Source organism: Brienomyrus brachyistius, chromosome 19 (assembly GCF_023856365.1).
Source record: "Brienomyrus brachyistius isolate T26 chromosome 19, BBRACH_0.4, whole genome shotgun sequence".
NCBI classification, from domain to species: domain Eukaryota; kingdom Metazoa; phylum Chordata; class Actinopteri; order Osteoglossiformes; family Mormyridae; genus Brienomyrus; species Brienomyrus brachyistius.
Genome location: NC_064551.1, coordinates 3021800 through 3040312, shown reverse-complemented (window position 1 = coordinate 3040312; position 18513 = coordinate 3021800). Strand labels below are relative to the sequence as shown.

The 18513-nt window shown below is 47.2% G+C and overlaps 1 protein-coding gene across 4 annotated transcripts in view; it reads left to right on the top strand.

The window, feature by feature from the left end:
- The window catches only part of epha7 (eph receptor A7), a 60587-nt gene that overhangs the window by 31298 nt on the left and 10776 nt on the right, over positions 1-18513 (top strand). For all 4 annotated transcript variants that reach the window (XM_048986376.1, XM_048986374.1, XM_048986375.1 and 1 more), the window contains exons 6-8: positions 15925-16049; positions 16951-17119; positions 17816-17924. In XM_048986376.1, coding sequence (XP_048842333.1) covers positions 15925-16049; positions 16951-17119; positions 17816-17924 — 403 coding nt within the window. The remainder of the gene's footprint in view (positions 1-15924; positions 16050-16950; positions 17120-17815; positions 17925-18513) is intronic.

The following is an 18513-nucleotide window of genomic DNA, read 5'->3' as shown; positions in this document are numbered from 1 at the left end:
TAATTACACATGACCCTGTGACTCCCTCCCCCGGGCCCCACCCTGCCACAGAAAGCTCCACAGCCCAGTGTAAACTCAGGTCTGTCCTGTGCACCTGCTGAGTCCCTCATTCGCTCTCCCCTCCCCCCAAGTACATAAGCTCCGTGCTAATACCTTTTACCAAAGTGGGGCGGGTATATGACACACATCTGCGATGACTCTTTTAATGGTTCGGCGTAAAAGAACAGTGAAAAGATTACAGCTGCTGCAGTGGGATTGTGAGAATTTGCACTGGAACAGATGGGAGATCCAGCTGGCCTGGGGGTGTCAGTAAGGGCAGTAGGAGGCCGCAAGGTCGCGCACAGACGTGTCCGTCTCCCGCTCGCGCCGCGCACCGGCCGTCCGCAGTCCTCGCCGTCTTTAGCAGTAACTCATTATTATTTTGGTGCCCTCCCTGACAAAAGCCCACGGATGGACCACCTGATGAGGATGCTTCTACCCCCCGCCCCCTATTCTCCAACCACACACTCCCTGAGGTGTGTTGGGGAGGGTGTGGGGGGGGGGGTTGAGTAGCGGCAGGTTTAATTGATTTTTTTTCCTGTTAATTCTCATCACTGAAACCTGAAAGCGCTGAAGCCTGCCAAAGTGTTTCCATGTGGACACGTGCATAACTGCAAACCTGTACTGTGTTTGCAGTGATCTGCCAACAGGAAAGGCTGTTTTTATTTTGCAATTGTGTCTTTTTCTTTATTTGGCAGGGGCATTTATCCAGAGCAACATGTACTTTTGAGAGTAGTCAGGGTCAGACAGTCCCTGGAGCTATTGCGGGGGGGTTAAGACCCAGTGATGACATCATTCCACCGATGCTGGGATTTGAACTGGCGACCTTCCGATCACAGACAGAGCGTCCTGACCTGATGAGCCCCACACTGCTTCCAGTGAAATGCGCTGCGGTCTTCAGCCGTGACTTTACGGCAGAGACATGAAAAGTGAATGTGAAATGTGTGAATGACATGACAGTGTGACGCCAGGTCAGTCCGAGGGGGCGCAGGGCGAGCGCTTTGTGATGCGTTCCAGCCCTTTAAGAGCGGGTGCTCCACGCGTGTCGTCCTGCCATCACGATCCGATTCAACACACGGCCGTCGAATTTCAACCGTCACGTTTCACAGCGTGTTTATTTGCGTGGACTCGTCAGACGTTGTACCTGTAGCGGAATCCTGTCACTTACATACCAGATAATTCTCTGATGCCAAACAAAAAAATGACATTAAAATTAAACCTGGACACACTTATGTCCTCGGAGACCGCCATAATTTAATTTTTAGATTCCGCTAAAATCGCTGTTTTACACGGCATCACCGTCAAATAGGGTAACGCTGCCAAAAATTGTGGTGAATGCAGTGTGGTAGGAGCCCAGGATGCCTCTGTTTACTATTTTTTTCCCTGGCTTTGATTAATTTGCACGGGGGGATATTTAAGCTTTGGATCCAAGTGCCTTTATCAGTAGAAACACTCGCTTTTGCGGCTCCTGCTTCTAAACCATGAATCCTGATCCCCTGTTGGCCGTCTTTGGGTGAAACGCTTCTCTTTGACGGGTATTGGCGTTGCCAGGTTTTTAGTCCATATTTGTTTTGATACCGTTACACACAGAGTGACTTGCGTATCTCAGCATGGTTACGATGAAGCTGAACTTCTGACCTCAGTCTGACTTGCCGAACTCATGGAAAAAAATGGTCTTCTGCTAAATCTGCATGGAGATTAGCTTTATTTGGAGTGATGAACAGTTATTCAGTTGTAAGTCTTAATTTCAGTCCATAATAATAATAATAATAATAGTACTAATGGTAACACTTTACTTGACGGTGCACAAATAATTAATAGCTCATTTACTGCAGAAGTACAAATTATAAAGAAATCATGAACGAATAGTTGCTACTTAGATAAAAGATGCATCGCAATTCATTAGTGAGTAACAAACAGGAGATCAGCATTTCACTCGTGTCATTCATTGCTTGTTCCTTCAATCTAGCCTTCAGTAGCTCACAAAGGTTTACAGAATTAACAGACATCGTAACAAATGCAGTGACCACTTGAGATAAAACATGCATCAAGATTCATTAATTATGAAGTAACAAGAAGTCAGTATGCAACTTAGACTTAGTTTGTGGTTATTTAATACGTAAGTAATAGTATAATACTATGCTATTTGTGCCACATCAAGTATATATATATCAAAATATATTGGAGGTCTGGTTTTCCTAAGATTCTCCAAAGAAGGACAGGGATGTGATCAGGTGATAAGCAGCTGCATTCACCTGAAGTTATGTAAATAATAATAATAGTAATAATAATAATAGTGATAATAGTGATAATAGTAATAATAATGGAGATGGCACCAATCTGATACCCACTACCAGTATCGGTAGCAAAAATTGCTGGATCGGATATCGGCGGGGGAGTCATAACCCAATCCGATTTTCCATCAGAGATTCAGTCTAGCCTGAAAAACTGGGAAAATGTTGTAGCCTCAGCGCAACATACCGTGAACAGAAGTGGATAACTGCTTCTTAAAAGTTCTGTCTGTGCTCCAATCGCATGTATTGTACTGGAGACTTATGAGTACTTTTTGACTAGAAATGGTTAGTTTGGGTATACAGTTTTATTTCTATGATTGATTTTTGTATTATATTTCATTTGGGGACAGATTGCACAATTTGCACTTTAAGAAACATTTCTGTTCGGTTTTGTGAACATTGTTACTGAAGCAGGATTGACACTCCAGCCCACCGTAAAAAAAAAAAAAAAAAAAAAAACTCACTGGTCCATTCAGACTAGTGTGGTGCTGAGGTGTCACCCGTCACGTGACTGCAGTCAGGCTCTCATCTCTGAGGTGGTTTGTCATGTGGTGGGTGCTGGAACACGCTGTAATCAGTGCACACTCCTTTCCTCTCTGCTGAGTAAAACAAAGAAGCAGACTTGTGTAAATCATGTCGGCCATGGATTTCCTCCCGTAGCGTAACATAGCTTGGAGCAACGTGACCATTTCCCTGTTCTTAGCTTACATTTCCCTTAGCGTACACTACATGCAAAGAGCTTGCCATGTTAATTGAAATGTATTAATACAAATATCTTATTTCATGCTTAGTAGTTGATAAAGGTGAATAAATATGGGGTTGGTATCGGTATTGGCAGGTATTCAAAACTTTAATATCGGCATCAGACCAAAAAAATTATATTGTGTCATCTCTAATAATAATGATAATAACAATAACAATATCAGCATGCTGCAGCATTGTAATTAGAATCATTATCTGAGATCATTAAAGGTAAAATCAGTTGCAGTAGTAACATTGTCTGGCAGGTGATATGGAGGTGTTTGCTGGAGTAACATCGAGGAACCATAAAAGAATGGTGGGAAATATGATGATATATTCGTGCTTTAGCAGTGCACACCATAGTTACAAGATATCAAAATGAAGTTGAGGTCAGGGACGAACAGGTAGACAAAACCTCAAAAAAAAAAATTAAAGATTAAATGGGCCTACGTAAATGGGAGGCGAGTGTCGACATGACGACAGCAATTGGTAATTATGGAAAACGATTCTTGCGGTTTCCCTGTTTGTAAAATGATAGCAATTAAGCAATTAAGTATTTCTGGACAATCTTCTGATTACACCCCAGTCCTAACCTGTGTTCAGAGTGTGCATTAGGCAGAACGTCTCAGGACACACACTTACGCACGATCGGCAATTTGGAGAGACGTTTTTGGATGGCAGACAGAAACTGGAGAACGTGCAGCTCACCGGCACAAACTCTACACCCACTGGGTGCTGACGGGACTCGAACCCAACCCCCCCCGGTGGTGTGGCGTGACAGAGCCACCCGCCGTGCCACCTCGAAATAAGAATCTTAAAATAAACACATAAACCATCTCAGTTAACTCACCGAAAACAGCTGTGCTGATGCAGCGGCCGGGTCGCCTCTCCTGGTGAAGCCTGACTGCCCAGTCAGCAGAGCTGTTTCCAGTAAGCGGTAACTTGCCATTTGCGCAGTTTAGGTGCCAGGCGCCACGTTAGTCACTCTCGCCACCGTGTGATGGTCGCCCGCCGGGTCACGCTAAACTCAACATCCCGTACGTTTGCATGACAATAAGGCAGCGTTCCCCAATTAAGGGGTGACAGAGCGGTCTGGGGATTTCCGGAGAAAACACTGCGGCCAAACAAAGACGGCGGCAAGGCTCTCCACTCTCACTGCACGGCTCTGTTAATTGGGAGCAGGCTTTGGGGACGAACACGGCCAGCCATGAGCTGCGTTGTCTGTTAGGCCACTTCACAGGATGCTCGTGGGAGTTTGACTTACACAAAAATGTTCTAGAGCAACTAGAAGGAGTGGGACCAACCAATCCTCTAGTTGCTTAGACCCACCTCCTCTACAGTCTGATCGGTTATCTCTCTAAACCAATCACTTTTCATTCTGGCCTCAGACAAAATTTGTGTAAGTACAATTCCTATTAGCTCACAGGATGCGCCAACCCATGCATGTGAGCATGCAAGCACACATGCACGCACACGTGCACGCACACATTCCCACACTGCCGTTCCTTAATTATCGACTTACAGGATTCTCCTGTGCTCCGCATTAGCTTGACCTCTGCTCTATGCCTGTATTTCCATACACAATCACACAGATCGCGGGTTAAAGGTTAGCGGATGGCTTTCTCCCGTCTCCACCCCGTCGTCGCGGACGCTCGCTGGTCGCACGGGCAGCCAGCCCCAGACTTGCTTCTCACGCCGAAATAGGAGGGTGTTATGGGTATGAATGCTGAGGCTGACCGTGCTTCGCTGTAATGGCGCGGATTAAGGCAGTTCAGCCAGATAAACAAAACACAGGCCGGGGAAGCTTGTTAATTGTGCTGTTTGATTAACGGCGCTTACGTTGGGACGGGCGTTTTAAGAGACACCACAATTACATGCAACTCGGGGGCCTGTCTACTGATTAGTTCCACATGGAGACGGAGATTTGTGTTTCGGTGGGAGCCTGGCTTCTGCAGGTTCTTCATGCACACGAAGGGAAGTTCTGCATCTTTTTTTTTTATAATGTACCTGCTTATTATGTTGGAAGAGCCAGAAAACTCGAATTACTGAGCAAGCGAAAAATCGGTGTTGTTTTAATCGGTATTCTGCCGATGTGCATTTCAATACGTCCCCTTAAGCCATTCTCCTTTCATTGTTTAACAGAAGACTTTGGTCCGACCGGCATTTTTACGACTGAGTCACCTGTCTCCTAGTTACGCTTCTGGAATAACCTCCTCATCTATTTTCCATAATTGCTCATCCAGTGCAGCTTCCCAGCATGTCTGGAGCGCGTCCCAGGAACCAGCAGGCACAAAGCAGGATACACTCACCTCGCACACAAAATCACACACTGAGGCCAATTTAGAGACTCCAATCCACAGAAACTGCATGTGTCTGAGGTGGTCTACAGGAGGAGAACTGTAGGGTTTTGTGCAGATCCTCAAGATTGCGGGGAGAACATGAAAGCACATACACACACACACATAGACACGCTCACACATACAATCCTGTACTCATATCTTTGTGGGGACCATCCATTCATTTCTATGGGCAACACCCTAATCCTAACAATGAGAACCTTAAAGCTATCCAGCCCTAACCTTAACCATAAGTAGCCAAACAAAATAGAAGACTTTCAGCATTTTTAGTTTTCTGATTGCAGTCACAGTTTTTTAAAAATTTGATGTTCCCCTTGTGGTCCCCACAATGTCAAAATTACTGATTTTTATCACATTGTGGGGACATTTGGTCACACACACACTCCCAGTGTAACATTACACCTCCAGCGTGCTGCTGTCTGCCATTTTCCCATAACCACTCTAATTTTTTTAAGACTCTATATCCAATTTGCTTTGCAGTTACAAAAGTTAATTGGTTAGGTATTAACAGTGACAGACAGCTTATAAGTTATGTATGACATACAAATAGATAATCTCCATTGTTCATTAAGCACCTATTAAGTGTTAATATGGTCAGTTCAGCAGTTCACCTAAACCTTAATGTGTTCTTACTGAGACCAAAGTCCATTTCGATTGGTTTCTGCTTTGATGTGGTGGGTATGTCATATTTTTAATATTCTTAGTTTGCTCGCACACGTGGCCATGTTTTCGCTGTTGTGGAGGGAAAAAATGATGTACTGTGCAAGCTGCCAAATCCCTTTGAAGTGTAATAATTATCATAAGATAATGATAACATTGTCATTTGTCATAATAGACAATCTGCGCTTTTGCAGTGAATCAGAATATTCGAAAAGGCCCCGCATCTCGCATGCTTTAGCTCTCCCTGCGCAGAGAAGCATTTCAATGTGAAGCCGAAGCTCCTAAACTAACTACATCCATTATTTTGTCACTTACCATAATAAACAGTTAGAACTCTTTTGTTGACAGATGACAGTTACCCCAAATAATCTGTGCTGGGCAGACAGGGAGGATGGGTCTGCCTTTCAGCAGCTCAGGAGATTTGTGCAAGAATGTACCTATTAGGTGGTGAAAATTCGGAGGTCGCAGGTCAAACGTGACGAGTGGCAGAACCTGCTGTCAATTAGAAGCATTCCTCTGCATTATTATGCACATTATTTTGTTTTAAGAGGAGGATTAAGACTGGTCTTGTAGCAAAATGATGGAGGCCTTTTTAAAAAGCTGATAATTATTAGTGGAGCAGCTAAGGATTGCTAACAGGCAGACTGGGGCTGAACGTGGTTCAGCACGCCTGCCAGAGGCGGCCAATCCAAGGCTCAGAGCTGTCGCGGGCCATCAGCTACCCCACCCACCCCCCAGCCCGGTGAAGTCTCTGTGGCTTTGGGTTTGGCCGAAATGATCTGTGAGGGACCATTGTCTTAGCAGGTAGCAAATCGCTCAGCGGAGTCTTGGAGATGGATCAAATCGCCAACTGACTCCCTGGCAGGGTTAAGAGCAGCGTCGCCTGGTTCAGGGATAATCGGGGCTTTTCGCAGCCTGCTAGGTTCAGTCTCCGGGCCCCAGGTGGAATCAGACAATATCAAAGGAATTGTGACTTAAACAAGTTTTTACCTGATCGTTGTTACTAACAGCTTCCTCGGGGGTCAGTAGAACAGGTTCATGCTGGGTCGGGGGTAGGGATCAGATTTGGGTTGGAAAGCTTAATGTAATTGTTCAGTGGATTGACCCAGGAAAGACCAACTTTAAAGCAAACTTGGGGCGTTCTGTACCTAAGTTAGGGACTCATTGCCCTGACATACAGCAGTGACGGTATGTAATTAATGGCCGTCAAGGGGTGTGCAAAGCAAAATAACACTGAGCTTAATAGATTTAACTATAACTGCAGCCTTTGAGACTCCTAAATCACAGTGGCCCAGAGGTTAGAAATCCCAGTTGGAGCACATGGGCAAGTCCAACCAGCGTCAGTGAAGTAATGGTAGTTTGCAGACAGTCTTAAACAATGTAATGTGTAAATCTGTTTTCCTCGAGGCTGCATTCATTTGGTTTTGAGAATCTAAACAGTAGCAAATCCATGACACTCACCGATGACAGATGAGCAGGAAAACAAAGACGCGGGTGTAAGGCCTGCTTGTGCAAGCTCACAGTGTGCTCGGGGGAGGACTGAGCTCCTCTGGGTGTCTGGGATGGTCTTAGTCACCACGACCTCTGGTAGCAATTCTGCCATTGCGGCGGTTGGCTGCTGATGAGTAATGGGAGCGTTGTGTCTCGTCTGTGGTGATGCAACGAGCAAGTTAGGTCTTCCAGGGCTCAGCACAAACAAGCTGCTGCTTTTATGTGTGGTTAAGCATGGTCTGCTGTCATACTGGAATGTGGCTCTGACCCCTTGCCCCCCACCCCCGTGAATCCCCCCACCCCCAAGCACTGAACTCCGGGCTGAGAACATAATCGCTGAACCAGGAGTCCCCATGTTTGGTGTGTCGTCGCTGGACACAAACGGACCCTAATTATAGGACCTAAGTTTGGACTGGAGTCATGGTGGCTGGACAATCGTGGGATGTGTTTGATACAATCGTGCTGCGCCGTATCGCTCAGTGACGACCGTGGTTGCTGTAGGAACACAGGAACATAGGCTGGGCCTCCCCTAGGACATACCAAGGAGATATTTGAACCGAGAGGTCACAGCCCCAAAAGAAACAACGCACTTTTCCCTATCAAAGGAAACTCCATATTTGTTTTTTTTTTTTTTTTTTTTTTTTTTTTTTTTTTGGGGGGGGGGGGGGGTGTTATTAAGCTGTTTTTCATTTCTTGTTTTGTCTGGCGCTGACTGAATCTCGTGTTTTGCTGAAGTATCCCGGGTCACGCTTCCGTTAGTCTCCTCCCCTCCTCGTCTTTTCTTCCACTTTGAAGTTCTGCTAGTTTGGCTACAGTGAACCATGTCCGCAGTGAGGTCGACTCGGCCCCCTCCCTCCGCACACACCAAAGGAAATAGGTGCACCGAGGCGTGCGCCATGTGCCCGTACACTCAGAGAGTCAGCCCCGAGACTCTGGAATCCCATAACGATCTCCAAATGTTGAAGGTGACTCTGGGATCCTGGACTGGGCGTCCAGCAGCCTGGAAACATCTGAGTCAACGGAGGGTCAGCGTCCACTGGCCCACGGGGATCCAGTGCATGTTCAGGACCAAGGTGCGCGGGCAAGGAGGAAGCTACTGCACGTTTGCTGTTACGGGCTGCTTCGGTCGCAAACGAGCAGGATGATCTGCACAGACAGGCAACTGGAACTGCGGTGCCCCTGTAAGTCCCTTTCCTGTGGTGGACTTCATCCGGCGTTGTGATGGAAGAGCACATGCACAGTGATTTATATGATCATCCCCCTGATGACAGAGATATTTCTCTAATAGGCGGCTGTTAGCTATTCCAAGTCTCAGCCATTTGCACGTTCCCCCTCTTACAGTGAAACAGCTGTGGAGTATTCATTTGAAATTATGATACTCCCCGGAGTAGCCAAACGCACAATTTATTGGCTGCTGATAAGAAATCGGGGGCTCTCGCCGGGTGAACTGGCTTAGCAGATAAGTGGCCCCAAGTGCTAAAAAGTGCTCTTTTCACCAGACTGCTCCGTGATTGCAGAGCGCACCTCACTGCGTGAAAGATCCGGATTTTCAGTACCTCTGCCATAGAGATAGCCATCCAGTGCTTTAAATGCGGCACGCCAGCTGTACTTGCTGGAAATTAGACGGTTGTTGTCCTCTGGGCTGGTTAGCATTCCCGATAACCCGCGACGTTTCTGGCTAAGCTGCTCCTCTATTCAAACAGACATGCCTCATAGCTACTCGGTACCGGAAGGGCTGTTTCAACAGGCTAATAAGCGACTGGCTATTTATGGAAAATGTCTTTATTCATCGTCTGGACACTGTTTCTTTTCAGGAGGGTGTATTTTCAGTGACATTAACCGTGTCAAGAGGTAGTTAAAACCATCTTTATTAAACGGCTTACAAGAAAGGGTCTTGGACAGGGAACATATTTCAAGGATGAGTCATGTTTGCCGTCCGCTTGACTTTTGGATCTCGGGAACTCTGCAATTAAGAGCTCAAGAGCTGCAAGGCACGCCTACGAGACAGACAGGTCCCCGGGATTATCTTGGTGAAGTGTGTCCTGGCAAATGCAGGCTGGGCAGGTCTGCTGGCCTTATTTGCCAACCCAGAAAGATCTGGCCCCATTTCTAACGACCACCCCGAAGCTCTACTTAGATCTTTTCAAACCCTGTATAGTATAGTAGCTGTTTAAGGATATAGACCCTTGTTATGTGTTGGCTCTGATAACAACAAAGGACACAATCTGTGGTCTGCACTGATAAATACTGTGTCATTTGTTTGTTTGTTGTTGTCTGTTGTTGTTGTTATATTAAGCTAGAAAATGGTAATACTGCGGGTACAAGCTGAGCATGACACCACATTCTGCTGAAAACGAAGCTTATACAGTATATTCCGTGGTCCTGACTGGCGTTCCAGCACATTGGGGGCTTTCCGTGCACCATGTCCGCGCTTCTCTGCAGACCCTTTCTGTGGGCCAGCGTTACTGTTTATCAGCAAAGCAGATAATTGCGATCCCTCAGTTTGACAGGACAGCGTGATGAATAAAGGGAATCCTTGATATAGTGTGGCGACGTCACTTACTGATCCAGACTTAGATGCCTGATCCAATTTGCTTGGCAACAAGTTGAATGTTATGGTCAAAGAGCATCTTACAGATTATTTTGGACAGGTAAAAACGGTAAGAAAAAGACAAAAAAGTTAGAACAATCACTATGTATAAAGAAGTCATCGGATCCGTTCTAAGCTGTTGTTTTGCTGACTGCCATACTGGTGTTGCTTTATTGTGTTAAAGAGATATAGCTGTAAATACAGTATGGGCATCACAGGCTTCCTGGGTAACAGGGCAAGCATGGCATGCGGAGAGTGCATCATGTGACCTGGTGAACTGCACGTGTCGCACGGTGCCCAGTGTGGGTACAGAGCCACTCATGGATGATGGCTTTCCGCCCAGGGGGGGGGCCCAGATCTGGACACCAACTCAGAGCAGTCAAGCGATCAGTCATTCATGGGAACCTACTGATGGGGGAATTACGTAATGGAGTCTCTCGGCACTTGGGGGACGCCATAAGCAGATCGCTGAGGGTTCAAATCAAATTGCCATGTCTGGATGCGATAAAGATGCGCACAGTGTATGACCCCCGTGAGATGTGTAGTTGCCCCCCCCCCCCCCCCCCCAAGTGAACGGCAGATACCGGCATCTGCTCGAAGCTCCACTGGATTACATTGTCTGTGTTTTTTCTTTGTGTTTTTTCAAAATATGGATATTTCTCAGGCAGGGGTGAAATGAGGGAGAAAAAATAAATGTAGACCTTTTTTTGGAAATTGAATACATTTCAATGTGATATTTTTTATTTAGTTCCTAAGGTTACACCAGTGATAGCACGTTCAAGGCACAGGAAATTGGTTTTGATATCATGGTGTTGATTCAGAGAATTGGAGCTCATGCATGATGTGGAGTTTTTACGGGGTCTTTGAGAGGCGAGACAATGATATGAAATTGTCGTTTTGGGCACAGAGACGAGCTGCCAGTCCCTGGCTGTCAGGCGGTTATTAGTATTCCTGCTGTCAGCGCAGACGCCGCCGGCCTGCAGCTGGAACATGAAAGGCCCGTCGTCCCTCCAAACAATTCCCAGCTAATTGCTTTCAAGTCTTGACTTTCTGACCCCTTTTTGCACCGTGTGAAGCTTTTCACAGCCCTGCATTGCAGGTCGCTGTTCTTACTCTTTTTTATTAATCCTTTTCCTGTTTCCTTCTGTAGCGGAACCACAAATATATATGATATATATGATAATCGCATGTTTGTATACCTGAGTTAGGTATTTGCCTTTGTTTGGTATTCTTGTTCGAAGGAGATACTGGTGAGACACTCTTGCCGAGGTGCAGACACATCCACCATCCTGTGCGGGATCGCGGCAGGGAGCTGGACACCGGCTCCACGAAAGATAACTTTCTGAGCAAAAACCTCACGGCCGCTTCATCCATATTAAATCAGCGGCTTTGATCCTCTTGAAGATAAAGGCATTATTTATCTGCCTGGGCCATTTACGCCTTGCGCGGCTGCTTTCGGACTCGCTCCGGCTGATTTTAACCGGAGGTGCCAAAGCTGTCGGGGGGGAAGCACATCTCGGTAGTTCCACCGAGGCCGTCATGGAATGAGCAAGGCCCCTGTCACAACCGAACACCCCCCTTCTCTCCACCCACCTCCACCCGTCCCTGAGAGTCCGGAGCCATCATCGATCGCTCTGTTATTTTCTGAGTCACTTGGCCCCCGCCTGAGGCACGCAGACACAGAGGGGAATTTTTCTCCTCTTTTTTTATGTCTCTCAGGCTTCCCGTTTGCCAGCGAGGTGATTGAATAAACCTTCTCCTCCAAGCAGGGCCTGAACTGGCCCCCCCCGGACCATACTGGGAATCAACAGCTACGCCAACAGAGCTCGGCGTGATCGGCGGCATCCGAACCCGCCGCTGATGACACCTCACCCCTCTGCGACGGAGCGGGGCTTTTTAACGTGATGTCTCATCTGGGAATTTCCGTTACGCAATGAGTCATCAGCGCTCCGCCGGATGTTTTCTTTATTGTGCTGGAAAAGCCGTTAAGAATACATATTAAAAACCGGCAGTCCCAGAGTAATCGATCGTAAATTCGGGTCCTGGTTGCAACACAAGAAGAAACGGAAAATCTGTCGGGAGGAAATAATAAGTAAAGCTGTTGTCTTCAAGAGATCCAGTTGTATTGTTCTAGTGAAATATCACTTTCCAGTTTGTTTGTTTTTTTCAGAATTTAGCACGACTTTCCAGACCATCTTGTCTCAAAATATCATAAAGAAGTTATTAATATATCTTGTGTTTCTGAGCCATACACACATTCTATTTCTAAATGACAAACAAAGTCAACGTACAGTAAGGGCCCCCCTTAAAGATGGTCCTGCATTTTTTTTTTTTCAGATCAGGTCAGTGTAGAGTTGAAGTTACTCAAATAAGCAAGGAGGACAATGGTTTAAGAATCCCTGTATCCATTATGGATTCATAATGCTTTCACATGTTGGCGTTGATCGAGAGAGGCTTCGGAAGGAATTAACTTTGCGGGAGATGGCATTAAGGTCACTAATACGCTCTTTAATATTGTGCAATGATTGTTAAATGTGTTCCCCAAACAGTCACTTTGAGAAAGCCATAACAATTACGCAATTTTCTGGTACGCTAAGCCCCTCAGGTATGCTAAAAGTCTTTAAGTGGCTGGCCGGGGCTGGCCTTCGCGTTGTTAAGTGCGTCATTAATGGCTGTTACCAGCCGCTCGCTAAACAATCCACAGGGGAGGCAGGGGGGCCGAGATGGAGCCGGAGAGGCGGTGCTTGGGAGGCGGAGTCAAAGCATACGGCGCTGTCGCCGTGGTCGGGTCGCCCAGCGTGCTCAGGGAGAGGCGTCAGGCGGACATGAGCGAGAGAGGGAGCGGGAGGCAGATGAGGAGGCGTCACGGGGCGGACAGGCGGCTGGCACGAGTCACGGGGGGGGCCCGCAGGCGGCAAGGCGGGGGGAACGTCCTGCAAACAGAGGCGGGTAATTGCACGGCAGAGCAGCTCGTGTGAGGCATTTCCAGCCCGCCTGTGTCATTCTTCCCCCTTATTTTTATTCCTGTGGGGGGGGGGGGGTCCCACACACATTATTGTTCTTCTTCCCTCCGAAGGCTTTGATACCTTCAGGGAGACATTTGACTCCACAAACAAACTGCCAATGTGGCCGAGTGACTGACAGCGAGGCCGCAAACTGATCCAATTACCGTCCTACAAGTGTTTTCATATGTACAAACGCCACTTTAAATTGCGACTCGGCACATGCATCGCAGGAATCTCCGGCGGGTAATTGGCACTCGCCGCACGGCCCAGCCCAGCTGCAGCAGGCTTAAGCAAACGCCAGACGAGGACTGGGAAGAGGAAGCCGGCCCAGAGCCGGTCCGATGGCCTGGCTGTTTACCACCTGGTGCTCCAGGCATTTAACTTGATATCTGCATTTATGTAAGGGAGTGACACTTGACAAATTCCGGAAAATGAGCAATGGCTTCGGAGTAATAAAAAAAAAAAGGTGACACTCAGCTCATTAGCATTGGTTCGGTGACAGTTTTGTGACAGTTTTATTGAGTCACAATTCACTGTCAGGTGCCCCTCCCCCCACTGGTCTCTAAACTGTTGGCAGCGCTGGAGAGATACAGCTGTGGCACAGCGGCCAAGGACCCGAGGCTGTGTGGCCCTTAAAGCAGGGAGGGAGGTTCGGGGCTGATTGAGTTACCTGGTGGGATCAGCGCGCTGGACCGAAGTGTGACCAAAGGGGTATCGGGCCACTGGAGCCAGGGACGCTTCCCTTTGCGGCCCTTTTAGCTGGATCATCGCCACGCTTTAAAAAGCCCTGGTTTGTCTTGTGCCCGCCGCGGTGGCCAGACACTCGTGTTAGCGCGGGGCACCGGGGATAGCCGTTAGCATCGCGCTAATCCACGGCGACTCGTTAGTGTGGGGTCAGCATTTGGAGCGATTCAGCATCAAATTCGGGGGGGGTTCTGTTTCCCATGTTCCAGGAGAATGCACTTCTTCATTTTCCAGTTTTTTGCAGGATTACAGCGTGGGGGGTTTGTGGGGGAATTTTAGGGGGGGGGGGAGGGTGTTGAATTATATACTTTGAGAGAGAGGCCCTTGGAGCCGGTCAGATGGGCGTTCTTGTGGGGGCCGGTGACCCATTTCCCTGTACCGCTCCTTTGGATGTGTGTAGCTAAAGCCAGTATCTGCTGGAAGGATAGAGACACACACACTACCGGTCAAAAAGTTTTGCACACTATGGGTTTTCGCGATTTTTCCATTTATTTCATAAACTGCAGATTTTTATTCTTGTTAAGCTTCGGAAAGTTGAGTGAACAAATATAAATGAAAATGTAAGTCGAATTAAGCAAGTGTCCTTTATAAGATGGAAAGAGTGTGTAGCAGTGCGTGTCTGACACCCTATTAACTGGGTGTGTGGTGATGGCAGAGTCACATCCTAGGCTGTCCTTTAGCTTTAAATGCGCCAGTTATCTGTTTCATCCCCTGAAACACAGCAGTGTTTAATGTCCCTTGCAGAAAGAATGCATCGCATTTTCTCTGCTGTTATAACTGCTAGAGGAGGTTACTTTGATGAATGAAGGATATGACATTTCCTTGCTAATAAAAGAACTCAAAACGGTGAACACGCTGTAAATGTATTTGTTGACAAAGAATATGGAGTGTATTTTTAGTAAACGGTGAGTAACAGGGAACTAGAAAATGGCAATGTGTGCAAAAACTTTTGACATTGGTGTAAATAAATTCTCCGTGTGTCTTTATTGTAAATGTTAATCATTTAATCAACGTTCGGTTTAATGAAATGCCTTCGCGTTTTTGGCTACATGCATTTTGGCATATATGAATATTTTATTTCCCCAAACAACACATGTTTAATATTCATATGCCCCCCCCCCCATTCCACTCAAAAAAAATATTTCCTGAGTAATATTGTTCTCCCTGGGGTGGGATCTCCCGGTTTGCTTTCACACAGTGATTACATCCCATACGCTGGGAAAAGGCTTCCTTTGCCATCAAAGTGCTTTTAATATTCATTTCAAACTCCTCTAATGAGACAGAACAGAAACATTTAGAGTTGGAGGCAGTGGCAAACACCTTGATTACTCGTTGCATTCCTCAGGAATGCGTGAGGCTCCTCAATGAATTCTCCATTCATATCATGCACATTCCACTGCGAGCGTACGCTTTCTCAGACTGGAATGCGTCGCTTATTTTAGAAGAGCGAGCGCGTGACGGCGTGCTGTGAAACTCCGCTCGGGCGCTTACAGCGGCGTGGATGTTTAACTTAGCAATGAAAGCCGCGAGATTAATTGCCGTTCCTGCCGTCGGCCTGCTAGGGAGAAGCAGTTTTCTCTACACCATACACATGCGATTTTAATAGCGCGATGCCAGAAGTACGTAGAGTGCAGCAGAGTTTTTTAATGCTACATTAAGGGTGAAGGCTAATTGGTGTATGCTAAGCTAATGTTATAGTTACATGTACTCCTTCATAAAAGCATTCTGGCTGGCTTTGTCGCCAGGAGTATAAGTGCTGTTGGTTCCACTGACTTCATTTAAATTAATTTGCCTAATTGTCATTCATAAGCCAGCCATTCTGGTGTTACACTGAGTTGGATAATGCCATCTTCCGCTGTTTGCTCTGTAATTGAAATTTCCATTATGGAGAACAAACATGTAGGAGGCTGCGTGTGATTATTCATAGGGATGTTTTGTGTGGGCGGAGCCTGTCCCGCTTCTATCATCCGTCCGCTTATTTCGCTACTCGTCCTGCTCCACAGCACCCTCACAGGTCAGCGAGGTCATCAAGGAGTGGGTCCAGCAGCGCAGCGTGCAGCTGTCGTGGCAGGAGCCCGAGCAGCCCAACGGCGTCATCACCGAGTACGAGATCAAGTACTATGAGAAGGTGAGGGGCTGCTCTTCCTGGAATTCTCATCTCACTGACCTACGGCCACATCACACTAAGCGCATTCTCAGCGCTCAGCATGCTCGTTCTATTTCCTCACGCAATTATATTATATCGATTGTCTTGATTGCCTAATTGAGTGCTTTTTGCATGAAACATATGTAAGTTCTTGCCGATAAATAAAAGATTCCGATACCTTGTATTAGTCCAACAGCATGCAGGCGTGAGAGAGAGGCTGAAAATTAACTTATATGAAATCTTGGCAAAATGTGCTTCTCTGATAGGTTCTATGCCACTCCCCTTCTGATTAAGCCCAATAGCGTAAGACCTGCAGCACCTCAGCAGCTTAGCAGGCTCATGCCCCCCCCACCCCACGGCCCCTCGGCCGTAACCCCTCTGAGGTCCTCTGTGTTTCCCTGCGGTAGCTCCCCGGGTTGTACACGGAGGCGGGAAAGTGGATTAGCCCACAAGATTGAGCCTTGCACCGTGGGGGCCCATGCACAGATTCTTATCAGATACAAGTTCCGAGAAACCCCCCCCCCCCCCCCCCCCCCCCCAGGTAGTTCCCGGCTGTACGTCACATTCCGGGTCCTGTCAAGCCGTAAAATTGGGAATGAACCTGACTTCCCCTCAAACAAGCTTTGGCATTCCATTAGAGATCGGCAACACGAGGCGAGGCACGTGGGGCCCAAACTCATTCGGAGACGCCCGCAGTGGTCGCATCTTTGCCGCTGTCACTGTGCAGCATTCTCCTTCACAAGCAGCACGTGCATTTGACGGTCCGCTGTCGAGCCCGGCGACCATTCTTCTTTACTGGACAAAAAATGACCTTAAGATTTGACATTTCTCTCCATTTGTACAGACTTGATGATGTGTTAACGTTTTTTGTATGTTTTCGCAGGATCAGAAGGATCGCATTTACTCAACGGTGAAATCGAAGTCGACGTCCGCCACAGTTAACAACCTGAAGCCCAGCACGGCGTACGTGTTTCAGATCCGGGCCTTCACGGCTGCGGGCTACGGCACGTACGGCCCGAGGCTGGAGGTCACCACAAAGGAGGAGGCCTCAGGTACCATCAGCAGGGAGGGGGATGGCTCTTTTTAGTCTTTTACCTGGTGATCAATGAGCCTCGATGAGGCCGTTTAACCACTCTGTAAAGCTAAGGTAGCCACCGTGGACCAAAGGTAACAAGCAGTCGTATCGAAATTGGTTGTCGGCAGTTTTATTTTCGTGAAAACAATAACTCCGGTAAGGAAGTGGTGACGGTAATGCCGTAACGCCAACCACTCTTTGACATTCTAGTAGTTAAAACGGCATCAAGGGACCGAGCTTGTGCTAATACAACAGCCGTTCCTTTATTGACTTAAGAAAGCGGACATTTTTATTGCTGCAGCTCCAGAAGTTGTGCCAAGGCTAATAATTTTCACTGCTAAATAAGCATAAAATGAGCAGGAAAAGAGACTAACCTAAATGTGTCATTGTTTCAAATGAAGGGCACCGGCATTTTCACCTGGGACTATTAAGCCTACATTTTAACACTGCGGAACGATACACGTAGAGGTCCTTACCATAAAAATAGACCACCCGTCCTCGCTGGAAGGACAAAAAAACGAGTTATTGCTCCGTAGTCAAGTGCAGCATCACTTATTTTTCATCCGCACGTAGCCTCCATATTGGCGCTAGCTGGACGGATCTGGTGGGAGGAGCTAGTCTAGCCGAGCCAATCAGAATCACGGCGTATCCTCTGCTGTGTCCCTCCCTGCAGCCACTGTTGTCTCCAGCGAACAGAACCCGGTCATCATCATTGCCGTGGTGGCCGTGGCCGGGACTATCATCCTGGTTTTCATGGTCTTTGGCTTCATCATTGGGAGAAGGTACGCTCTCGCGGGCCCTGTTGACTCTCCGCTCCTGTGAGTCGCTGTTTGTCAATTAGCCTTTATTGTCACCCACAGGCTTCCATAGCCGTGGAGTCCACACGCACACCATTCGTCTGTGGCATGCCGCCATGATGCATCACACTTCTTTCACACCTAGGGGTCAGACTCACTTTTGCATGTGCACTTTTGAGAGCATTTTGCGCATCACAGGTTTACTTATGTGTGGATTTTGTGCTACCTGAGAGCCTATAAAGCTCTAAAAGGCTCACATTTGGATTAAAAAAAAAAAATCTTTTTTCTTTATGGACCATAATATCCATATCTTTCATCTGCCATGGACTATTTCCTCAAGAATTGTCCTTCCAAGGGTAGCTATTAGCATAAACGACACAGAGGGTGTGACCACAGGGGTACTGGCCCCAGCTGAAAGCTGATTGGCCACCGGAGTGCCACTACCCTGTCACTCACAGATTCAAAGCATATCACTGGGCAATGATAAGGTTGGCACTTCCGTATGAATTATTGCCCCCTGTTATGCCCCCCACCTTAAAAAATTCTAGAATCGTCCTAGAAACAGCATGGTTCC